Below are 26,802 nucleotides of genomic sequence, written 5' to 3' on the forward strand. Positions count from 1 at the left end.
CATGCTAGTTGTGGTCCATTAGTCCTTTGGACTAATCTTTCCCTTGTGTCTTTGGTTTTCTTCATTCTCCCTTGCTCCAGATGGGGTGGGACCAGTGGAGTATGTTAGATGGCCACTAACAAACTTTTAAGACCCCAGATGCTACTCACCAAAGTGGGATGTAGAACATTTTCTTTACGAACTATGTTATTCCAATGGAGCTAGATGTTCCCCGAGACCATGGTCCCCAGGCCTCAGCCCAATAATTTGGACCCTTGGGGAGGATGTGTCAGAAAGTATGTTTAATGTGACAGATAATTCTTTTAAACAGATACAATCACTCATATCTTTCATAGAATTTTTTGAAATGTAGATGTTCCTTTACTGAGTAAAAAGATCTTAGGGTATAAGATGTATACCTGAAAGAATGCACTTGCTATGATATTTCTTTTAATCTCCTCTTTGCAAACTAGCAACCGAACCACCATTTATTGTGGCTGTGAAAGAAGATGGTCTTTGGAGTAAGCCATTAAATAGCTTTGGCCCAGGAGAATTCTTGTCTTCTGATATAGGAAATGTGTCAGGTAAACACCAAGTCACCTGGATGACAGGTTTTGGTTTCCACTCCTAAGACTTCCCAAGTTATTCAATAAATCAAAATAATTGAATGCTTTTGTAATAACAAAATAAAGAAAAAAAAATATACTGACTGAACTATAGCACTAGTGATACTATTAAGAAAATATCAGTACTCAAATGGGAATGCTATTTATTATTTTACAAACTTTGACATTGTTGATTGACTTATGCCCACTTCAGGAAAGCATTGATATACTTGTCATATATTTTAATCTATCCTTATTGTCTCACAGTAATAGACTATCAAGTTCCACTAAGACAACTATACTTAAGTAATATACTCTGTGTTTGCTATAAGATGGGAGCAAAGAACTGCTACATAAAGTTCTAAATAAGCTGTTTAAGAAATAATTTGTTGACAAAGAAGATTAGTATGTAATGAATGGGTAGTTTTTGCCTAGATGGTATTAGTATGAAGAAAAGTCTTCATTCTATGATAGTAAAGCAGTGATCTTGCTTAAAGATGACATCTTCTATAATTCTCTATTTTTTCTATGTGCTTGGTTATTAAAAGTACAACAGCATTTCTGGCTAGCAAAGGAGTTAGTCATAGAAGGTAATATGTTAACAATGGCAACAATTACAATACTTCGTTAGAGTTGGCTGGAATAGGGGCTTTCCCCTATTTTCAGCTGTGAGGTCTTGGGTTTGCCGTCTCAAAAATGGGGATAATTCCTACTTTATAACGCTGTAAGAAATAAGTGAGAGATTTAAAATGCCTAGAATAGTGTTTGGCACAGAAGAGTTGCTCGATAAGTATTAGTTAGAGGTTAAGATTTTGGGATAACTTTACTGGAATATTCTTTAGAGATCGCTGAATTGCTAATAAACATCTATGTGAGTATATGCTTTAAAAATATATAGAGGTACACATGTGATTTGTTGACTTGCCGTATTTATGTTGGCATATGTGAGAAATAACTGTTCTTAATAACTCACTTCATTTTGAGACATGGATTGGTATAACAACAGCCTCTACTACAGTGACATGAAAGGCAACATTTACGTGTGGCTGCTAAATGGGACGGATATCTCAGAGAATTACCCCATACCCAACATTGCAGGAGCAGGGGCTTTAGCTTTTGAGTGGCTGGGTCACTATCTCTACTGGGCTGGAAAGACATATGTGGTAAGTTAAAGGCCAGCATTCTGGATGGTCTAGGACAATGCCCACCCACTTCAGTGATTTGCATGGCATTTTTATGATTTTTTTCATACTTGTGTATCATCCATATTATCATCTATTTAATATTTGTCTCTAAACCTAGTCATGTTTTTATTAAAATGCATTTATTTGTAAAAAAAATTTTGTATCACCATTCAATGTACTGGTTATGTATTTTCAATAATATCTTAAATACATTAAAAATACTCACCTGTGAGATGGGGTCCCAGCAGGAAGATGGCACACTCCAAAGGCCTGATTAAAGGAAATTACATGCAGGGATTGTTTTCAAAGCTATGGACAGGACTACGAAAAACCACCAAGGAATCATGAAGCATTCCCTGGGCTAGCAAGTGTGGGAAGATATAACTACCTCCAGGTATGAAGGAGCAAGGGGAAGAACCTGGTGAGAGCTGTAGCAGTAGGGAAGAGTTGCTAATATGTACTGTGGCTTTAGGTATAGAAACTCAGTCACTGTCACAATGTATGGTTGACAAGGAGAGAACTGAGGGAATAACTACCCCAACCCCTCTTTCCTCCTGCTGATCTTCTGCCAGTGCTCCCATTGGCTGAACCTCACTGGAAGCTAGAGAACGCGGGAACCAAGTAGATTGATCCATAGACATCAGCATCCAGGGGCACCGAGTAGTGTGGAGAAGGCAGAGGGTGGACCAGGCAGGTAAAATGAAGAACACACACCTGTATAGTGGTACACTTTGAAAAGAAGGAGGGTTAATGATAAGTATGCTGGCCTGACAGATCAAGAAACATGGTACTTAAATAATTTTCAGTTCAGGAGGGTGCTTATTACTTACTTATTGATTCATTCAACAGTCACTTATCTACTAACTATGTGTAAAGAGTCTTGATAATAGCCATGATAGGAAATATAAATAGTAGACATGCACCTGCTCTTTTTTTAAATAACAGCTTTATTGAGATATAATTTATTTATCATAAAATTCAGCCTTTTATAATATAGAATTCAGTGGTTTTTAGTATATTCAGAGTTGTGCAACCATCATGACTTGTTCTTTTGATGAGATAAAATACACATATGAAATAATAAAAGAAGCACACAAAGCAATTGTATTTAGAAGCAAAGCAGTATGATACAGTCTGAATTCATAAGCACCAAGGATACTCAGGCAGAACGGAGTTGAGTGGGGTTATCATAGAATACTCCCTAAAACAGGTTAGTTTGAAAACAGTTTTAAACTAGGAAGTGGAAGATAGATATAAAAACTGTTTTCAAGTATTTTCTCTGTCTCTTATAAAACTGTTTAACTCCAGGGCAAGCTACTTAACTTCTTTAAGTCCAGTTTACTTGTGAAAAAATAGGGAATGGAAATCCTTTATAGGCTTAATGTGAGGGTTACAGGAGTTAATATTTTAGAGATTAAAAAAGTACAGTGCCTGGCACATAGATACTCAATAATTGCAGTGATTAATATTGGGGAAATATACAGGTAGAGATGCACAAGGGGAGATGTCATCATTTATCAGGTTATATACATGTTCTTTGGAAGCCCTGGTGGCGTAGTGGTTAAGAGCTCAGGCTGCTAACCAAAAGGTCGGCAGTTCGAATCCACCAAGCGCTCCTTGGAAGCTCTGTGGGGCAGTTCTACTCTGTCCTATAGGGTCACTATGAGTCAGAATCGACTTGACGGCAACGGGTTTTTTTTAATACATGTTCTGCAGTAACTCAGTCAAATACAAACACCAGGCAGTGTGTCGATTATCTGGATATATGATTAGGAACATTGTATATTTTAACTCAACATAGATTTACCTCCATTCTCTTTAGAAACATGGAAAAGATTAAGCTCCATGAGGGCAGGGGGCATATTCGGTTGTTTTTTGTTATGTTTCCAGAGCTTAATGTGCTACCTGGCACATATCAAAAACAAACAAAAAACCACATTGCTGTTAAGTTGATTTGAACTCATAGAGACCCTATAGGACAGAGTAGAACTGCCCCATAGGGCTTCCAATCTTTACGGAAGCAGACTACCACATCTTTCTCCTGTGGAGTGGCTGGTGGGTTCGAACTGCCGACCTCTCAGTTAGCAGCAAGTACTTAACCACTGTACTACCAGAGCTCCTGGCACATAGTGCTGATAAATGTTTGTGGTTGAATGACTGAATGCATAAATGCAGCAACTCACTATTACAATAACCATGCAGAAATAATGAGGTTGTTTGAAAATCGTTAACTGACCATGCTTATTCTATTTTGCAGATACAGAGACAGTCTCTGTTGACAGGACATACAGACACTGTGACTCATGTCAAGCTGTTAGTGAATGACATGGTGGTGGATTCAGTTGGTGGCTATCTCTACTGGACCACGCTATACTCAGTTGAAAGCACCAGACTAAATGGGGAAAGTTCACTTACACTACAGGCACAGACTTGGCTTTCTGGGAAAAAGGTGACCACTTAAAAAAAAAAAATCTGATCATGTAATAATACTAGGTAGTGCTATTGCTCAGTTATAGTCATACTGTCTCTGATTATTGTGAATAGTTAAGATTGAATCTTGTTATATGAAATGCTGTTATAGTAAGATCTTGGTGTAACTGAGATTTCTCTAAGCCCTATCTGATTGTCATGTTGATTCAGTAAATAGAAATATAAATTTAAATGTAATGGAAGCTTTTGCATTTTAATTTCTTATTGCTTTTATAGTATTAACAATTTCTATTGAATGTTTTAGAGCTTTTTGTTGGATGTGATCAAGTACTTTATTAATTTTCAACAATTTTGGGTACTGAGTGCTCTACCAACTCTGTGGCCCCTATGCAAATTACTTGACTTCTCTGCCTCTGTTTTGGTACCAAAAAATGTGAATAATAACAATTATCTTACCTCACAGAGGTGCTGTGAAGATTAAGTGAGATAATTCATATGAAGTAGTGGCAATAGTTCCAGGCACATGGTAAATGCTCCATTATTTTAGCTCTTATTATTGTCATTCAATCTGGAAAACCTACCGGATATATGAATGTTTCTAAAATAAACATTATTTTTATTTCCTTAACTTCTAGAAGCAATCCCTCTTTTTCTTGAATTTATTTAGCTACCCTGTAGCTATCCATCTAAACTTCTGAATCTTATTTTTTTGATTATAATAGCAATATATACCTATTGTATAAAACTTAGGCTTTACAGAAAAGCATTAAGAAGAAATAAATCATTCATACTACTAGGATATTCCTTAAACATCTTTCCCTTCTTCTTCTTCTTTTTTTTTTTTTTAGTCTTTTTGGGTGGATAGAGATAAAATATACATGATACAGATATACCAGATCATAAATATAGCTATATCAAATGACTCAACAATTTGATAACAATATCTATATATACAAATTGTTGAATCATTTGATCCCCAATATCAAAAAAAAAAAAAAACCCAAACCCGCTGCCATCAAGTCAATTCTGACTCATTGTGACCCTAAAGGACAGAGTAGAACTGCCCCATAGGGCTTCCAAGGAGCAGCTGGTGGATTCAAACTGCTGACCTTTTGGTTAGCAGCCAAGCTCTTAACCACTGTAAAACCAGGGCTTCTCCATAGTATATATGGACTATAATTTCTAGAATATTTAAAGAGAACTGATTAGTGTATATAGGATATAAGACAGATATTTAAAATAGACAGAAATGTATGCACTAAATCCAGAGCTTTATCATTCCTGTCAAATAAAGAAAAAGTCCTCTGTGTCTCTTTTGGAGCCACTTGAGTTTGAATACAAAGATAATATTTTTTTTATGTTTTAAGTATAAATGTTGGGGACAGTACGTTCATTTTTGTAAACATACATTACAGATAATATTATCTCAAGAGTAACTTCTTCTTGACCTTGAGAACTTTGTCAGTAATCTCCCCACTACCCCATCTGGTTGTTTGCATGCCCTCACCACCCAGGAAGACTCTGGAGTGGCCGTGGTAAGTTTCCATAAATCAGTGGGTCTTTAGAGTTCTAGCAAGTGTGGGGAAATACATCCTTCTTTAAATCCCTACTCCATATCCTCACAGCTGCTGGTTAAATGTTGTTGCTTCTTGTGCAAATCTGTGTTCTGCTTCCTTGGTTTGATGTCTCGTCCATCTGCCTCCTTTAATAATAGTGCTTGCTTTTAGGGCAACAAATTTTGCACTGAGCAAACTCCTCATCTCACTGTCATTCGTTTATATGTCACTCACAAATTTATCATAGAATCATAAAATACTTCACAATTAGCAGGTATAATGAAATGTTGTTAGGCGCCATTGAGTTGATTTTCCACTCATAGTTATCCCATGTGACAGAGTAGAACTCCCTTAGAGGGTTTTCTAGGCTATAATCTTTACGGGAGGAAATCTCCAGGTCTTCCTCCTGTGGAACCACTTGGGGGGGTTTGAACCATCAACTCTTCAATTAGCACCCAAGCGCTTAACTGTTGCACCACTAGAGCCCCTTTATAATGAAATACAGTCCTCCAACTTTTTAATAGAAAAATTTACAATATTTGTTGATGAAAAGGGAGAATGAAGTGAGATGAATAAGATACTTTTTGCTACATCTGATGGGTCCAACTCATAGTATGCGGTACTCTTACCATAGGACTAAATTTTAACATAAGGACTTTAGTTTAGATCAAAGGAATTATTTCCAAGGGATGGGTATTATTAGACATAGCAATGGTTTCCAAAGATTTATGGATCACCCTCTGACTGTTTAAATATGGGCCTGACTGACTGATACTGAGAAATGGGATAATGACCCCAAACCTGAATTTGACTCAAAGTTGGAATAGTTTATTGTATTCCAGCAATAGGAGTTATAGATTCTCCTTTTTAAGAGATAAAATAAAGTCAATCTGTAACTTAGAAAAAAAATTCCGTGCATCTCATTTTAAAATCACTCACTTTAACTGAAAAAAATAGTCAATAAATCTTTTAGCCGTGGCAAGGACATGATTCAACTCCCAAACGGCTGGGAATTGCTAGAATAGATTTTTACCTCCTGAGAAAGGAATAGGTTGAGTTTGCTTGGAGACAGAAAGCTGTGATTTATATGACAACTGAAGAGTTTTGCAGCGGTATGTCTCATGATTGCTTCTTTGTAGCAGGTCTTGGGTAACCTGTCAGCAAGTATTCTTAGTTCTTGGACACCTTATTGCATTCTTTTCACATTTTTCACTGGCTCATCAATTTTTTTTGAATGCTACCATGTCTTACTAACAATGAGGTCATCAACATTAATCCTATGTTATACCTCTTAGCCTCTATGTCTACAATCGAGAGACTCCACTAATCTGAGGTCAGACTCCTGGCAACTTCAGCTTATTTGAAAAATATCTATAAGCCTGAAGAAAGCAAAAAAGGTCCCTTGGATAGAAACTTCTATCTCATGCATTCTATTTCATAGGAGAAGCTGTCTTCCCTCAGGTCTCACCTAGACAAGTGGAAATAAAATAAATATATGTAGAGCAACAAGAGGACAAAGTAAGAGTAGTAAGAAGTGATTGTCAGGTGCAGTTGGAAATAGAGCTTTAGATACACATGATTCTATCCAATTATAGCACATAAACATCCTGTATTTTATAAATAAAATTAAAATTATATTTAAAAAGTATATCAGGATGTTTTTGATTGCAATGAATAGAAAATAACTTAAAAACAGTTTAAACCACTGGTGTTCAAACTTTGCAGCACATCGGAACTACCTGGGGAGTTTTAAAAAATATTGGAGACTGGATTCCACCTCCAGAGATCATAATTTAATAGAGTGAATCCTGGGAATTGAGAATCTTAAAAACTCCACAGGTCATTCTAATGTGCAACAATGTTTGAGGACCACTGGTTTCAACAGTAATGGAATTCACTGGTTCAAGTAATTAAAATGTCCACTGTTACGGTGAGCTTCAGGCAAGGCTTGATGCAGTGTCTCGAAGTGACCAGGACCTGGCTCTGCAGCTTTAGTATTGACTGCATTAGGCGCATTCTGCTTATGATCCCAAGACGACTGCCAGCAATTTTGGTGTCCATGAATCCAGGTTTAAATCAACAGAAAAGAGAGACCTATTACTCCAATAAGAAGCTTGGGTGGTGCAAGTAGTTTGGGATTGGCGGCTAACCTAAAGGTTGGTGGTTCAAACTCATCCAGCAGCTCCATAGAAGAAAGCCCTGGCAAATTGCTTCCATAAAGATTACAGTCGAGAAAACCCTATGTAGTAAGACAGTACACAACACTGGGAAAGCCAGCACAAATTGTACAAGGAAATGTCATGGAAGCCCCACAGACACATCCAAACTCCCTGAGGGACTGAATTGCTAGGCGGAGGGTTGTGGGGACCAAGGTCTCAGGGAACATCTAGCTCAATTGGCATAACACAGTTTATAAAGAAAATGTTCTACATTTTACCTTGATGAGTAGAATCTGGGGTCTTAAAAGCCTGCGAGCAGCCATCTAAGATACTCCATTGGTCTCACCCCTTTGGGAGCACGGGAGAATGAAGAAAACAAGACACAAGGGAAAGATTAGTCCAAAGGACTAATGGACCACAAAACCACAGCCTCCACGAGACTGAGTCTAGTACAACTAGATTGTGCTCGGCTACCACCACTGACTGCTCTGACAGAGATCACAATATAGGGTCCCTGACAGAGCTGGAGAAAAATGTAGAACAAAATTCTAACTCACAAAAAAAGACCAGACTTATGCCCTGACAGAGACTGGAGAGTATGGCCCCTGGACACACTTTCAGCTCAGTAATGAAGTCACTCCCGAGATTCACCGTTCAGCCAAAGATTAGACGGCGCAGTAAAACCAAACGAGACTAATGGGGCACAACAGTCCAGGGACAAGGACTGGAACACAGGAGGGGACAGGAAAGCTGGTAATAGAGAACCCAAAGTTGAGAAGGGACTGTGTTGACATGTCGTGGGGTTGTTAACCATTGTCATAAAACAATATGTGTACTGTTTAATGAGAAACTATTTGTTCTGTAAACCTTCATCTAAAGTACAATAAAAAAAAAGAAGGAAAAACAAACAAACAAAAAAGAAAAAAATGTTCTACATCCTACTTTGGTGAGTAGCATCTGGGACCTTAAAAGTTTGTGAGTGGCCAGCTAAGATATATCTGTTGGTCCCATTCCATCCGGATCAAAGGAGAATGAAGAAAACCAAAGACACAGGGAAAATATTAGCCCAAAGGACTAAAGGACCACATGAACCACAGCTTCACCAGCCTGAGCCCAGAAGAACTAGATGGTGCCTGGCTACCACCACCGACAGCTCTGACAGGGATCACAATAGAGGGTCCCAGACAGAGCAGGAGAAAAATGTAGATCAAAATTTAAATTCACACACAAAAAAGACCAGACTTACTGGTCTGACAGAGACTGGAGGAACCCCCGAGACTTTGGTCCCTGGACACCCAGCTAACTCAGAACTAAAGCCACTCCCGAAGCTCACTTTTCTGCCAAAATTAGACAGGCCTATAAAACTAACGGTAACACAAATGAGGAACGTGCTTCTTAGTTAGTCATGTACAGGAGACCAAATGGGCAACTCCTGCCCAAAGCCAAGACTTTTGAAAAGGCAGAAAGGGGCAGGAAAACTGGAGGAATGGACACAGGGAACCTGGGGTGAAAGGGGGAGGGTGCTAACACATTGCGGGGATTGCAACCAATGTCACAAAACAATTTTTGTACCATTTTTTGAATGATAAACTAATTTGCGCTGTGAACTTTCACCTAAAGCACAATGAAATGAAAGAATATATATTTTGTCTTTTAAAAAAAAAGAAAACCCTATGGAGCAGTTCTATTCCGTAACATACGGGGTTGCCATGAGTCAAAGGACGATTTGACAGTAGCTAGCACACAAAAACATCTCCAATATGTCAAACATATTGATATTGAATCTCATGCATTCAGATTGTCCTGAAGTGGTCATATGCCCATCTCTGAACCTGTCTCTGGAGTCAGGAATTTTTCTGCTAATTAACCAATAACCAGTTGCCATCAAATTGTTTCTGACTCATGGTGACTCCATGAGTGTCAGAGTAGAACTTTGCTCCATAGGTCTTTCAATGGACTCAAACCTCCAACCTTCGGTTAGTTGTTTGCACTGCTCAGCGACTCCTTCTACTAATTACTTTTGTCCATTGAAGGCCCACCTCTGAGGCCAGGAGTGAAGTCAATCAGGCTGGCAAATTCAGGGTATTGTTTAGAAGGAGAGAAGCAGGGGTGCGTAGTTGAAACAATTACATAAAATGTGAAGAACAGACAAATAAAACAGAAAAATTATGTCATAATAATTACATTTAACAATTAACAAAGGTCAAAGTCTTGAAGTCATTGATACATCAGCTAAACCGGGGGCCTTATCTGATTCTAGAGTAAAACTTTTGTTGTTGTGTTGTGTGCTGTTGAGTGAATTCCCACTCATAGCGACCCTAGATGACTTTTTTGTTGTTGAAAAATCATCCAATCTATAATTTAATTTTTTCTAGAAGGAATTATTTTTCAGAAATGAGTATTCACTTAAATGTAGTTAAATAATAACAAATTAATACTTTTGGAGCATTTGAGCAGTTATTATTTCTAGTACAAAGAAAAACCTATGTGAGTGAGGACTTAGAAATGGGTTTGAAAGTGTCCTTGGGAAGCAATTGATCTGCTTGAGCCTCAGTTTCCTTATCTGTAAATTGGAGAGAGTAGTTCTTATATTAGAAGATTGTTATGCCGCTTAGTTAAGATACATGAACACTCTAAATACTATGTAATACATCTAAATGTAAATTGCTGGTGTAATTTTTCATATTCTTACAAAAAGAATGACCTACCTCTTTTGTTTGAATTATGGAATATATGCTTCTCCTAAAACGCATAAAATTTGAACTTCAGAGTAAGTTATGTTTATATACTTTTTTGCCTAATATTTGTTTTTTTTCCCAACCCAACCTAAAGCAGGGTTTCCAGTTCCCCTACATAGGTGATTTCTGTTCACCATGATGCGTGTAGCCATTATCTCAAGGACATAACCTCAATAAAGAAAATAATATAAATGCATAAAGGGGAAATGTAGATAACCAGACACACGGCTTTGTTATAGTTTACGTTCAGAATGAGCAAATAAAACCAGATGAGGAACATGTATTCTTTTTCTCGCTCTCTCTCTCTATATGTGTATGTGTATATATATCTATATATCTTCAATACCTATTATATATTATTAAATTTATTACCAGAGTGCCTAAATATATAACATAATCTTGAATTAGACATTGAAGGTGGGTAAAACGATGGAAAAGTACATTATAGATTTCATGAGCTTTAGGGTACTGACCTGAGAATCTAACTGCCAGTATAATACACTGTAATATGGTTTATAAAGGAAAGTGTGTTCCAAGTTCCAAGCAACTTGTAAATTAACTTTTGAAACAACCATCTATTTTTAGTTAAAGGCATCTTTCCATCCTCTTCTTTCCCTTTCATGAAGAATACGTACTGTTTGCTTATGTGGAAGGGGAAACTGATGGCTCTTTCAGTTCTTACTCTGTTCAGTTAACTAAAATTTATTGACGTGTCAAGCTCTGTGCTAGACGGTGGGCAGTAAAGTTCTCAAACTTAAGTGTGCATCAAATTTACCAGGAGGACTTGTCAAAACACAGATCATTGGGCCCTACCCCTAGAGTGTCTAATCCAGTGGGTCTTGTGAGAGGCCCCAAGAATTTGCATTTCTAACAAGTTCCCCTTTGATGCTTACGCTGCTGGTCCAGGAATCGTACTTTGAGAACCACTGGTGCTAAGTATATAAAAGTGAATAATATGTAGTTCCTGCCTTTCGGGGATTTTTAAGAAGCCAATGTTTGTATTCAAAATACACAGTAATAGACGCAATCACATAATTTTTATATCCAGCTAAAGGTAAAACTCTTTAAGAGTTCATCATCTCAAAAAGAATGTTAATGAAAAATCTTTAGCCAAAGCCTGACTTATTCACAAAGGCATGCTTCAAAAATGTACTTGACTCATTTTCTTACTTTATTTTCTATTTAGGTAATTGCTCTAACTTTAGACTTCGGTGATGGGCTCCTGTATTGGTTGGTTCAAGACAGTGAGTGTATTCACCTGTACACAGCTGTTCTTCGGGGACAGAGGTAAGTAGTATCCTGTGAAGGCAGTTGGTTGAGAATCAGAGAAGAATGACATGCCCCTCAGTTATAAATGATAACGCATGAGAATTCATTTATTCTTTCAATACCAAACCAAACCAGTTGCCATCAGGTCAATAGATTCCAACCTGGCAACCCCATCTGTGTCAGAGTAGAACTCTGCTCCATAATATTTTCAATGGCTGATTTTTTTATAGATTGCCACACCTTTCTTCTGAGGCACCTCTGGGTGAACTCAAACCTCCAACCTTTCTTTCAGTTAGCAGCCAAGCATGTTAATCATTTGCACCACCCAGGGACTCCATTCTTTCAATAACCATTTACTAATGACCCCTGTGTTGCAGGTATTGTGCTTGGCCCTAGAGCTAATGAACTTAATAAGTCACTTCTTCAGAAAATTTTATATTTTATGGGGAAAGATAGATTTTTAAACAACTAATTTGGACAGAATATGGTAAATGCTGCCAAGGGGTATGAGCAGAGTGCAGTGGAGATACTGATTAGAATGCTACTCAAGCCTGCAAACTGCAGTGAGTAAACATCACTCCCTCAGGGAGGCTTTCTCTGATTGTCCAGATTAGTTAGGTCTCCTTGTTAAGGAGCCCACTCTACCTCTCCTTTTCCAGTGCCTTTCAACATTGTAGTTATTTGCTAATTACCTGCTTTTTCTGCTAGGCTATCTATTCTATGAGGGCAGGAATTGTATCTGTCTTGCCACTGTATACCCAGTGGCTAACATATAACTTTGCAAATAACATCTGTTGAATGAGTGAATGAGTCAATTCCCAGGAGGGTAATCCTAGCTATTATGAGCATTCATGCATCATGGAAGGGTTTACAGTGCAAACATCTTGTTATGACTTTTTGACTGAGCTTTGACTCAAGTCCAGCTTTACCTGTTGTTGAGGACGGAAGGGTTTGGATCACTGACCTCCTGAAAGTGAGGAGATAGTGCTGAGGTTGTGCTGAATACCAGAGGTCATAAATTTTTGGACCAACCTAGACGTGCTGGAGACTATCAGGAGAGAGGAGACTTTAGCTGGAAACAAGGAGCAATCCAACCAGTGGCTACTAAGGGGTATCCAGGCCAGCCCTACAGGGAAATCCTATATCTGTTTTGGAAATGCTGAAACAGACAACTCTGTTGGCAGGAACACTTCCACGGATTGATTGTAAGCTGCAGCAGCTCTGTGAGTAATCCCGAAGGGCCGACTTCTCAGGCCAAGTGTGTCTTGCCTGATGAGCTTCTTTCCATCTGGAATTTGTTTTTATGAAATCTCATAAGGTCACTGGAAAGTTCTAGTGATGAGTAGAAACAACAAAATATAAAATTAGACAAGCAGGTGAAAGTCCAAAGGCAAATCAGATGCTAACTTCACAATTGAATAAGTATGGATAAGTAATATTTTATTTGAAAAGGACTATAGGAACAATACTATTGAATATACTTCTTTATAAGACTAACCGTTCCCAGATCCGGTCCTCTGTTTAAGCTTCTCAAAGGAGTGTTGTGAAATTTTCAAAACAAAACTTTTATTTATTTTGATTTTAAATGCTATACTTTATACTTTTATAAAGAGGAGAATGCCAACGCTTAAAAAAAGATTTAGAGAAATCATAAGGAAAAAAAAATCGAAGTAGAAGTCTGAGGGTCACTGAGAGAGTTTTTATTGGGTACTGGGCAACCGGCATAATTTCAGAAAGAACCGTGCAGGTTTTTTTTTTTTTTTTTTTTTTAAGTATCATTGCAAAACTCCCTGTCATTGAGAAAAAAAAAAAAAACTTTAAAAGCAATTTAAACAATAATCTGTTTACTTGGTTTCCTAACCTGAAAAGGTGTATTTTGACTAAGCTATAGAAATTGGTAAACATCACTGAAGCAACAGGAAGTTGTGAATAGCATAAAGTGAAGGGCCAAGCTAGAACAATGAATGGAAAGTAAGTAGATGACTAACCAAGAGTAAGAGGGAAGTATAACTCAATGAGGAGAAACCTATCTTCTGGATTGATTTTCACTGTGTCTTCTGGATTGATTTTGACTGTTCCTCTTGTTATGCTTGCCTGTTCATGAAGGCGTTACTGGAAGGGAGCAGTCATAGAATTGACTTTTTAATCCATCCATCTTTTTATTTCCTGAGAAAGCCATGATGGATAGAGATCAGATGCATAATTATTGGTATTGTTACAACCCACATTTTAGAGATGGTTAAATGAGAGGTTATTTGACTAAAGTTACAATTTTAATAATTGGCTAGCTTGGGAGTTCCATGCAGTTCGGTCTGTTTCTGAAATATGATACCTCTGAAGTATGTATCCCCTAGACTACGAATTAATCAATTCACAGGGAGGTATAGTCTTTTCCAGGGACCAGAATAATCATGTGGGCCATACTGGGTATTCTTTCATAGCATCAGGGTGAACCGATTTAGCTTTAAGGTAGTTGCTTGAAAAATAAGGAATCTGAGTAAAGGGGGTCAGGTAGACTGAAAGGATGACCATCCAAGCCAATGAAATCTGACTAACTCTGCTCATAAAGGAAGCTGTTTTGTGTCTCTGTGGACCAGAGTCCTCAAGGCCAACAGATTCAGGAACTACTATCCCTTGTCCATTCTGGGAATATGCCCCCAAATTCTTGCTCTTTGGGTACCTTAGTTTTTCAAATCCTTCAGAAATAACAGGCTTCCTTTTCTTAGTTACATACAGTCACACTTAACTGTACATTATCACACAAAATCCTAATACTTCCTATCTCCAGCGTGATTTACTGGATTATTTTTGGTTGGTCACAAAACCCCTGTGCCCCACATTTACAGGCTATCTTTAGGCCTCATGTATAGATGGCAAATTCATACTTTATGCATTGGTTTTTACTGGTTTGCTTTCTGGACGGTAACCTTATCTCCAAGTCTGGAAGTACCTTGCCTCATGTCTTTCTTCTGCTATGCCCACGTTGTAGGAGCATTGAAATAAGCCAAAGACTTTATCTCTGTGTCAGTGAAGTAATGAGAATCCAGGTTGTGCCTTTGATGCAGGGTATTACCAAAGACACACGTATTTTTTTAAAAGCTGCAACATGCGTAACACTCTTGCTATTGCAATATCATATTAATGGTGAGAGAAGCCTCTAGAAAATTTACCTTAGGTGTCTACTTAAGAAAAATGTAAAAAATCAACTTAATATGGAACTAAGAATAACAACAATTATTGTTGCAAAGTATTTTCTCTTTGTTTTTGTATACACAAAACCCAAACCAAACCCATTGCCACTGAATCAATTCTGACTCCCAGCAACCCTATAGGGCAGAGTGGAACGGCCCCATAGGGTTTCCAAGGCTGTAAATCTTTATGGAAGCAGACTGCCACATCTTTATCCCACGGAGGGGCTGGTGGGTTCAAATCACCAACCGTTCGGGTAGCAGTCGATAGCTTAACCACTGAGCCATCAGGGATCCTTTATATACAAGCACGCACATACTTACAAACACTCATTCTCACCAGTACCTGTATAAACCAGCCTGCCTCCCCCTGCCCCCCAGATATACATATTAATTGGTATTGTGTTTTAGCAGCGTTGGTGAGACCACCATCACGGAATTTGCAGCCTGGAGTACTTCTGAAATTTCCCAGAATGCACTGATGTACTATAGTGGTCGACTTTTCTGGATTAATGGTGTTAGGATTATCACAGCTCAGGAAATAGGTCAGAGAACCAGTGTCTCTATTTTGGAACCAGCCAAATTTAATCAGTTCACAATTATTCAGACATCTCTCAAGCCTCTACCAGGTACAGTATTTTATTCTTGCCTTCCTTCCCCCCCCCCCACACACCTATGTTCAATAAATATTTATGTTGGGATTTATTCTTAAGAATTATGTTTTCAGAGGAAAAGGCTTTAGTAGTTACTGTTGGTTTGTTTGTGGTCAGTTTCATCTTAACCAAACTTTAAAGCCTGAAAAAGTCAGAAAAATACGATTTTCAGGATATATTAAAGGAAAATTTTGTTTTGGTACAAATTATTAGTAATTTTTATTAATTTTCCATGATGATTGATAATCCTAAATCCTTCCCCCTCTATTTCTTTCTTTCTTCTACCCCATAGGGAACTTTTCCTTTACCCCTAAGGTTATTCCAGATTCTGTTCAAGAATCTTCATTTAGGATTGAAGGAAATGCTTCAAGCTTTCAGATCCTGTGGGATGCTCCACCTGCGGTGGACTGGGGTATAATTTTCTACAGTGTGGAGTTTAGCGCTCATTCTAAGGTATGGCTTTGATTCTATTAACTTCCATTTCTCAGACAAACTATGGCATCTGCATCGGCCTTGCCTATACTGTTTGCGCTTTCTTCACTTAGCCAAGGCCATCACCTTTGCTGTTCCTGCAGCATTTGGCTAGTAGAATTCTGCCTAAGAAAGCCTACTTTCTGCCAGTCTCTGACTTGCTCTGTGGTTAGTGTTAACGGCTATATTAGAGACACTTTAACTGGTTTGCATGGTGAAACATGGGACTTAGTCAAAATTAGCATTTCCAAAACTGCAAGTTTTGACTTTGCATGTGAACCAAAATTTGGAGATTTTAGTTAATTAGAAATAAAAGATGGTAAGATTCTCCCTCTAAGAAAATAATGTTTTGTGCTTATATTTTAGTTTCTGGCTAGTGAACAGCAGCCTTTGCCCGTGTTTACTGTGGAAGGGCTGGAGCCCTACACCTTGTTGAATCTTTCTGTCACTCCTTATACCTACTGGGGAAAGGGCCCTAAAACATCTCTATCACTTCGAGCACCTGAAGCAGGTACAGGGGTTAACACATTCTCTTAAAGAAAAAAAAAAGGTAGAATCTTGCTTTCCATGATCTGGATTGGATATTTAGAAATTCTTAAAAATAACTTTCAATTTGGTAGATGTGTGTAGATTCGGTACCCTGACAATGATCTTTTGGAGATTTCAACAACACCGTTAAAATAAATCTTTATAATTTCTTCCAAAATAATGTTTCAAAGAATTTTTAAAGAATGTTTCACTTGATTTGAATGATATATAAGATGCAGAAACATGATCTCGGTATTTGTGAAGAGCTTCATAAGGAAAATGGGCATTTAGGAGCAGAGGCAGGTTTATTAGGAGATGTTCTCAGAGTCTTCCATAGGTAAATAATTGAAGTCTTTTTTTCTCTTTCTGGAATTAAGTTTAAAAAGCATACTAGACATATCTTTAATGTATATATCACTTTAAAATGTACAAAATACATTTATATGCATCGTTCCTTTATTAAACATTTATTACATACCTATCATGTGTCAGAAACATCATTTTATTTGATTCTCACACAGCTCTGAGTAAGTAGAACAGGTGTTATTCTTCCTACTACGCAAGTAAGAAAACGGAAGCCCAACAGTTGCCCGAAGTAAAAATAGCTATAGTAAGTGACAGGGCTGCGACTTTGTCTAGACTTTTCACTACAGTTTATCATAAAATCTCCGTTCAGTCATTTTTACAAATGTTGATAAACAATAGTATCACACTGAGTTAACTGATATAAACTTCCTAGCACAGGACCTGGCAGGCAGTAAGAGCTTAATGAACGTAGATATCTACCCACCATCACATTTTATCCTGTCAAAATTCTTTCAACGCTATTTGTCCATGAGTCTCACAGCAGAAACATAGTGGAGACTGGGCAGTTTCTAGAGCAGCTAACATTTGGATCCAGGTATGCTGTGTTTGACATTATCTTGGGACATCAGCTTTGGTTGGGTTGTCCTACGGAAATGGATTTGACTGCACCCATTAGGACATGCACTGTGGGCTGGGGTCAGCAGTACTCCGCTGGATGCTGAGGCAATATGGAAGAATGATGAGATTTGGTCCTTGCTCTCAAAGAATTTACAATATAGTAGGAAATTATTGAAGTTGACCAACATTATTAAGTACTTACTGTGTGCCAGGCCAGTGCTAGATTTGGGGGGATTTAATGAGAAAGAAGAAATGGTGCTTTGTGTGATACAGCTCATAAACTGATGGGGGATAAACACATGTGGCTAATGATCATAGAAACAAGACAGTGATTGGTAAGCAGCAATGGCATAGAGAGAATAGGCAACACTATGAGCCTTCATTCTTATCAAGCTGCTTCAGGTTCTTAAAAGGAGACAGACAAGGACTGCTATGGCCAGGAGAGATCTTTAGGGGCTGGAGTAAAACTTTGGCTGGTCCCTGAAGGGTACTGTGAGAAGAGCTATCTCATGTGAGAAGTACAAATGTAAGAAAGCCTGGAGATTGGACAACAGTGTGAGTGCGGAATATTAAGAAGCAGTGTAATCAGAATGGGGGTGGGAGAGAGGTTACCTTGTGGAGGAGTTCTAAGAAAAGTGACCTCTAAGATGGAATGGCTTGGTAATCGGGCAGAGGAATTTCTCTTGATTAAAGGATTGAGACAGACTAAATTGCTTGATTTGGCTCTAGAATAAATGGGAACTCTCTTCTGAATCCCAGACCATACCTTCGGGGTGCTATCAACTTTCTCCAAAACTTCTGCCTCCTGGGAGAGTTCAGAGTGAGAGGGCTTGGATCCTTAAGATGCTGTATTTTGCACCCAGAAGTGGCTGAAGGCTAGATAGAGTCCTGCCTTTTCTCCTGGTGACTGCTATTCACATCTGCAGGCTACATCATTTGGTCAGGATAAGACTGATTATTGCATTTTATAAGAATAACCAGCCACCTTCCATCTACACTGGACACAGATGAGAAAGATGTGGTAGTAAGAGGGATTTGAATTGGACATAAAGATGTTTTGTCTGCCAGTAAGTTTTACTGATGAAATTGGGTAAGTTTCTGAAGAAATCTATGGAATATTCTCTCCTGAAGATTTTTCAGAATGGGATAAATATATCTCAGCTGTCTGGAATGAGAAATATCCGTGCCCTTATCATAAGTGATAGCATTAAGTCCTATATTCTTTTCTGCCCTTATCTTCATATCTGCTTTTCAGTTCCATCAGCACCAGAGAATCCCAGAATATTTGTATTACCAAGTGGAAAATACAGTAACAAGAATGAAGTTCTGGTGGAATTTAGGTGGAATAAACCTAAGCATGAAAATGGTGTGTTAACAAGATTTGAAATTTTCTATCAAATATCCAATCAGAGTGACACAAACAAAATATTCAAAGACTGGATTGCTGTCAGTGTCACTTCTTCCATGATGTCTTTTCAACTGGAGGGCATGAGACCTGAGTCCATGGTTTGCTTCCAGGTATGAGAATGAAAACAGGAGTTTTAGGATCTTCACAAGGCAAAGCAGAAGATTAATTAAAGGAGTAGGTTAAGAATTCTGTAATCCACTCTGTCAATAATGTGAGGTATGCTGTGATCCTGGGGGTCAAGTGGGCAGCAACGGTACAGAAGAGAAGAGAAGGGACAGTTAAGGCAAAGGACATTTTGACAGCTTTCTTGCATTCAGGGTACATCCCAGATTCAGTCATTACTTTCGAAGCTATTACTTTAGGTCATGCACCACAGAAGGTGCTTTCATATGTATTATCGCACTTGATCCTCATGCTGTGAAGAAAAAGCCAAGTCCTTGGGTGTATCAGTCAATTACCAAAGCTACATGACTACTAAGTGGTGTGTGGTAATCAAACTTCTAGAGTCCTTTCTATTATGTCATGCCAACACTATGGATCATCTGGGTGTTCCAATTTGGAACTATCAATAGAAATAAAAGTTGAGGGTCAGATGGTTGACATCTCATAGTTTTCATTGACTGACATCATCTGGATGCTTATAAAGGAGAAAATCAGAGAAAATAGCAGTCAAGGAAAAAGGCCACTGTCGCCTCCATTTTGATATTTTAAATTTCATGTATCTTTCCACTTATGATAGATGATTTGATGATTTTTCAGATTCTCAGTAGATACCAGGTTGCTAACAATGTTGTACATGGTTATAGAGTTATTCTCCATCTCTTTGAGGGTAAAATAATGTTTTGATGGTGTTCTAGAGATTGGTGCTTCTTAAAAATCTATTCTTTTTCTTTTTGTAAAATTCAAATTTCGTAAGTATTTTGGTCATTTATCGCTTTACATATAATAATCAAAAAAGTAATTAAAAGTTAAAGATAAAAAGATATTCCGATTTGTAAGAACTATGTGTGTTCTGGTTAAATAAATATTCTGGTTAAGTATATCTGTCTATATGTATATACAGTTTCAAATCTCAGTCACTATGAAACAGCGCAAAGTGAGGACACAGCTTGGTTATGCATGAATTTCAGTTCACATGGTCCTGTGCAAAGACTGTTTGATACACACACACACACACACCATACACAGATAATTAAATAGGATATACAACCCCACCCAAAAAAAAAAAAAAAAAAAACTATTGCTGTCAATTCAATTCCGACTCACAGTGACCCTATGAGACAGAGTAGAAGTATAATGAAAATAATCCAGTGTTTTGTTGATTGAGAGAGCACTTGAGGCTCTATCTTTTGGAGCCATCATTATGAATGTCAATTATCTTCATAGGCATATACAAGGTTTGGAAATGGAATTGATTTATTACACAGTGAAAGATGCTGTTACTGTTGCTAGGTGCCATTGAGTCATAGTCATAGTCACCCTATGTACAACGGAACAAAACACTTCCTGGTTTGTGGCGATTGAAAATACCATGGCTTGGGTCAGGCCTGTCTTAGTCCTCAAAGTGACATTTTTGCTTTTCAATGCTTTAAAGAGGTCTTTTGCAGCCGATTTGCCCAATGCAGTACAATAAAAGATATCTAATAAAAATAACTAAAAAAAAAACTTTGCTGTTGGGAAGTGACATGGTACTGTACAAGGAAAAGTATATAGAGCTCAAGAGACTTGGTTCTTATGCCTGTGTCATCGTGGATGAGTCACTCACCTTGATTATGATCCTTGCCCGGTTTCTAGTCTTGGTAGTTATAAGGATCAAAAGAGATAATATACATGAAAGTGGTTTGAAATACACTATTCACTTTCAAGTGTAAGGTTTAATTATTATTTTCTTTTTATAAATATCCTTTTTAAAAAGTAAAGAAAATTTAGTTATTTGAAGCTTCTAGTTGTCTGAATTCAAGATAAGTGGAAGTTTACCATAATCTTTATAGTTTTGCTTCTGATAAATGTGCTACGTCATTTAATTTTGGTAATACCTGAAGACCTTTTTCAGACATTCCAAAATTTTTGGTAGATATTTGTACCATTTCTCTGTATTTTTTAGATACCCACATACATGCACACATACACACAAACCAAAACAGACCCAACAACATTAGTATGGGGCAGTATTTTTCCTTTTATTGATTTATTGCTATGTACTTAGATGTAAATAATTATTTGAAACTATTAATAATATGTGCCAGGAATGTGAAATGAAACATTCATCAGTCTTAGAACTTAATTATTGCCAGTGAAGACACTGTTGAGTGCACTTTTTTTTCCTCTTCAGGTTCAAGCCTTCACATCTGAAGGGCCGGGACCATTTTCTGACATAGCAAAGTCCAATACATCAGGTATTTGTTATACAAAAATCTGTACAAATAACACATAGTGTTTTAAAACCATTTTTGCCTGATGGTGTCCTTAGGGATATGAATGCTGAAGTTAAGTTCAAATAAAATAATTAATAAATTTTTATTATCACCAAAACATGCCTAAACAAACCTAGGGTTAGAGAGCCTATAAATTAAAACCACTCTCTTGATTGAGATCAGTATACTAGATGGACCCTAAGGGGACCCATGGATTTCAAAGCTGTCTGATATTGAATCAAGAGGCTTTGCTAAACTAGTTTTCTCATTTGTATTGTCTACTTACTTTTCGTTTTCAGCAATCAACCCTTTTCCATACCTCATAACTCTTTTTGGCAACAAGATACATTTTTTAGATATGGATCGAAATCAAGTCATGTGGACATTTTCATCAGAAAGAAACATCAGTGCCATGGGCTACACAGCTGATAATGAGATGGGATATTATGCCCAAGGAGATTCTCTCTTCTTTCTGAACATGCACAATCTTTCCAGATCTGAGGTATTTCACTATGTGATTCTTTTGAAATGAAGGAAGTAGAGCATTTGCATATCACACTATTCTGTAATTAAAATCACTGGTCAGTGTCGAACTACGGAGATTAGAATGATTGAAAATGACAGATGTATGCTTATTTAGCCACAAATGCAGAAAATAGATTTTGGGCAAATGTCATTCAGGATTAATTTAGCAACCAGTTATTGGGTTCAAGGCACTGTATTAGATCCCGGGACACAGGAAAAAAATCGCAGTCCTTGCCCTTAGCAAGCCGTATTCTTGCACTAGTCTAGCACTACGAAGGCAATATTGCATAGTGATTAAGAGTCTGAGCTTTGCAATCTAATAACCTAGAATCTAATTCTGGCTTCACTATTTACTAGATCATTGACAAGTTATTTCACCTCTATGGTTAAGTAGTAACTACATCATAGTGTTCCTGTGAGGATTAAATGAGATAATCCAGGCAAACCACTTAGCCCAATTCCTGGCATGCGGTAGGCATTCACTAAATGTTAGCTAGTAGAGAAGACAGACTAATATAACTGCTTTGTTTGGAACAGGATGCAGTGGAATTGCAGAGAATGGACACCGAATTCAGCTTGGGATGGTGATAGTGGTAGACTGGAAAGAGATCTTGGGATGAATAAAATAAGCCAGATGAAGGTGGGGGAACGCAGAGGGAATAACAAGTGCAAAGGCAGGGAAACAAAAGAACTGTAGTATGTTCAAAACTAAAAACAAAAAACAAAACAAAACAAAAACCCACTGCCATCGAGTTGATTCTGACTTCTAGCGACCCTATAGGATGGAGTGGAACTGCCCCATAAGGTTTCCAAGCCTGTAAATCTTTATGGAAGCAGAGCGGCTTGTGGGTTCAAATTGCTGACCTTTCAGTTAGCAGCTGAGCACTTTAACCACCGCACTGCCAGGGCTCCTGGAAGTATGTTTAATCCAAAAAAAAAAAAAAAAAAAAAAAAGCCTACTGTTGTCGAGGCAATTTCGACTCATAGCAACCCTATAGGATAGAGTAGAACTGCCCCATAGAGTTTCCAAGGAGCACCTGGTAGATTCAAACTGCTGACCTTTTGGTTAGTAGCTGTAGCACTTAACCACTACACCACCAGGGTTTCTGGAAGTATGTTTAGGGAGCAGTAAACAGAGGGAGCCTGGAAGGGAAGAGGGGGTGAGGGTGGAGTAACAGGCAGGTGGTAAAGCTGGAGAGAGGTAGGCAGGAAAATGCACATAATGGGCCTCCTTTACCATGCTAAGGAATCAGGTGTCAACTTGGAAACCAACAGCAAGCCATTGAAGAAATTTAGTGGGTCATTAACGTAATCAAATTGTGTTTTAGAAAGACCTCTCTGTCAGTAGTGTGAAGAAGGACTTGGGTGGGGGACAGTTAAGTATGAGACTGTTAGACAACTGTTGCAGAAATAAAGGCAAGAAATGTTAAGGGCCTGAGCTAGGTGAGAGGCAATGAGGTGAGAAAGGAGAGGACAAATTGAGGAAATATTTAAAATGGGACTAAATCATTACGGTTAATAACACGAGGCAGAAGTCAAGGATGAACCATATTTGTCAGGATTGGCTCCTAGGATGAGTGTTGAAAATTCATGAAAACATAAAATGCAAAGGAAAAGGAGGTTTTAGGGTAGGATGACCAATTCTGTTTTCTGGGGTCATTCATATGGAGATGTTTAGTAGGCAGTTTGGTGTTTGAGTCAGTGGAGGGATCTTGCCTGAAGAGGTAAATTTGTACCACTGGTCTGAAGCCTTGGTAGTAAGTGACATTATCCAAGCAAAAATACTATGTATGAGGAGAATCAATGACAGCAATATTTCACAATGGTAGACGATCCAGAATTATTGAGGTTTAGATTACAAAGGAGTGCAGTAAATAAGTAATGTCGGTGATTACAGAAAAGTCCTCAAATTAAAAAAAACAAAACAACAAAACAATGACCACTATCTCCTTGGTTATTCTCCACCTACTGTTAAGATGTTCCGAGATGCACTGGTTTTTGATATCACAGTTATTACAGTTGACTGGATTTCAAGGCACCTCTACTTTGCACTGAAAGAATCACAAAATGGAATGCAAATATTTGATGTTGATCTTGAACACAAGGTGAAATATCCCAGAGTTCTGAAGATTTGCAACAGGAATTCAACAATAATCTCTTTTTCTGTCTACCCTTTCTTAAGGTATGTGAAGTGTGAGTATTTGTTTCTGTTGTAATGAAATATAAAACTAACAAACCAAACCCTTGGTGTCTAGTTGATTCCGACTCATAGAAATATAGACACATTAAACATAATGTCTTTGGTTCTATATTAGAAGTCAATGATGGGAAAATAAGATACTTAGCGTTCTTGGCTCACTGTAAATTTTGAGCCGCAACCACAAATACGTAAATTTAATTCATACTGACAATCTGACTAATGTAAAGTTAGGCTACTTACTAACTAGCCTAGCTAGGAACTCAGTAACAGATTTTTATACCAGTAAATTTAATAATATCATCAGCTGATAGGCATGTACTAAGTGTTAACTAGTAGAGAAGACACGAAGGGGACTGAGACAGTGGCAGGAGGCAGATGAGCAGCATGTCTGGCACAGCAAGAGTTATTCTGTCTCACCCATTTTAGTTTGATTTAATGCCCTCATGAGTTTTAAGGCCTCCGTTCAATAACTGAAGCTGGAAAGATAAATTACATTTTTGCTGTAAGCATGGTTATAGGTGGGATTGTTAACTAGCTTTAGGAAGCAGAAACAAACTTGAGAGGAAGGGCGGGGAGACTGGTTTTGATGAAAAGTATGCAAATATATTTCATATTTACAGCTGTTAATGAGCCATTTAACACAGTGCCTAAGGACATTATAGTCCAAAGCTTTAGTTGTAAACTAAATGATTTATTGAGAAATCTTTGGAAAATGCTATGAGTTAAATGACTTCTTGGGATCTCCTGTATCTCAGAAGAAGGTTTTTGGACACTTGGGTGAGATTTTTCCAGAGGCTTTATTTGTCCCTCTGATCATTAGGAATGATTTCATGGTTGATCTTCATCGTTGTTATTGCTAACTGCTGTTGAGTCAATTCCGACTCATGGTGACCCCATGTGTGCAGAGTAGAACTGCTCCATATGATTTTCAAGGCTGTGACCTTTTGGAAGCAGATTGCTAGGCCTGTCTTCCAAGGTGACTCTGGGTGGGTTCAAACTGTCAGCTTAATAGTTGAGCGCTTAACCATTTGTGCCACCTAGGCACCCCATTGATCTTCATTAGAAACTAGTATTTGCAATGATATGTTTTGCTCAATAAGTTGGAGGGACTTTTATTTTTACTTTTTTCCCTACAGTCGCCTGTATTGGACAGAAGTTTCCAATTTTGGCTGTCAGATATTCTACTACAGTATTAGCAACCACACCTTGCACCACATTCTGCAACCCACAGCCACAAACTATCAGAATGGAACGAGCCAATGTTCTTGCAATGTGACTGAATTTGAGTTAAGTGGAGCCATGACTATTGATAGCTCTGACCTAAAGCAACCATGCATATACTTTGTCAAAGGGCAAGCGATCTGGGCCATGGATCTGGAAGGATGTCAGTGTTGGAGAGTTATCATGGTGCCTGCTATGCTTGGTAAGATGCTGATGTGTGTACATAGATCTTCGCAATGGCTGCCCCTCTTGTCCTATTAAAAAGGGCTTGCATCCTGCATATACTCAAAAGAGTATCCAAATGGTATTTTCTCTGGATTATGCCAAATGTTCTTGCAGAATTCAAGTTATTTCCAGGCATATTATATGTAGGCATTCATGTAATTTTCTAAACCTATTTTTGTTGTTATTTGTAAATAACAATAGAGGTATAATTTACTGAGCTTCACTGTACATTCTAGCATGCTACTAAATGCATTATCTCATTTAATCTTCTCAACATGCTGATGAGATAGGTACTAGTATCCTTACCTTACAGATGAGGAAACTGAGGTTGAGAAAGGTTAGGTAACTTGCCCAAAGGCCACAGTCAGTTAGTAGAGGAGCTGAGGTTTAAAAATGGGCCTAACTCCAATGTCCATGATCTTACCAATACCCCACTTTACTTCTACTTTGGTGATCCTGCTGACTCAACATTCAGCATGAGTTGGTCAATAATTTGCAGGTCTGTCTGTTGAAATGCACATGGTTGTGGAGGAAATGTTTGGAAGTCTAAAGTGACTTGGAAGTCTCCTGATGAGGAATAATTGCAACATAAAAAAAAAACAAAAACAAGAACTTCTAACTACCCCATATACTCTTAACAGTCTACTCTTTACTGTCCAGTATGGTAACCGCTAGCTACATATGGCTATTTAAATTTAAATTAAATAAAATTTAAAGATCTAGTTCCTCAATCACATGAGACACATTTCAAGTGCTCAAAAGTCACAAGTGGCTATTGTATTGAACAACACAGATATAAAACTTTCCATCATCACATAAATTTCTATTGGGCGGCACTGTTCTCTGTGGAGCCCTGGTGGTGCAGTGGTTAAGAGCTCAGCTGCTAACCAAAAGGTCAGTAGTTCAACTACTCCTTGGAAACCCTATGGGGGAATTCTACTCTGTCCTGTAGGGTTGCTATGGGTCGGAATTGACTTGATGGCAATGGGTTTTATTGGGTCTATATAGTGAAGTTTTTTTTTTTTTTAATATTTTATTGTACTTCAGGTGAAGGCTTACAGAACAGATAGTTTCTCATGTAACAGTAACACACATGCTGTTTTATGACATTGGTTAACAACCCCA

General features: G+C 37.9%; 1 protein-coding gene across 1 annotated transcript in view; it reads left to right on the forward strand.

Annotated features, from left to right (window-relative positions):
• Positions 1-26,802, forward strand: part of ROS1 (ROS proto-oncogene 1, receptor tyrosine kinase) — a 137,112-nt gene that overhangs the window by 45,810 nt on the left and 64,500 nt on the right. The window contains 12 exon segments of the mRNA XM_004382746.3: positions 453-563; positions 1,569-1,747; positions 4,026-4,217; positions 11,838-11,938; positions 15,523-15,737; positions 16,054-16,214; positions 16,599-16,743; positions 18,940-19,202; positions 21,425-21,488; positions 21,806-22,008; positions 24,008-24,213; positions 25,368-25,654. Coding sequence (XP_004382803.1) covers positions 453-563; positions 1,569-1,747; positions 4,026-4,217; positions 11,838-11,938; positions 15,523-15,737; positions 16,054-16,214; positions 16,599-16,743; positions 18,940-19,202; positions 21,425-21,488; positions 21,806-22,008; positions 24,008-24,213; positions 25,368-25,654 — 2,127 coding nt within the window.

The sequence above is a fragment of the Trichechus manatus genome, unplaced genomic scaffold, assembly GCF_000243295.1.
Source record: "Trichechus manatus latirostris isolate Lorelei unplaced genomic scaffold, TriManLat1.0 scaffold00098, whole genome shotgun sequence".
Lineage (NCBI taxonomy): Eukaryota > Metazoa > Chordata > Mammalia > Sirenia > Trichechidae > Trichechus > Trichechus manatus.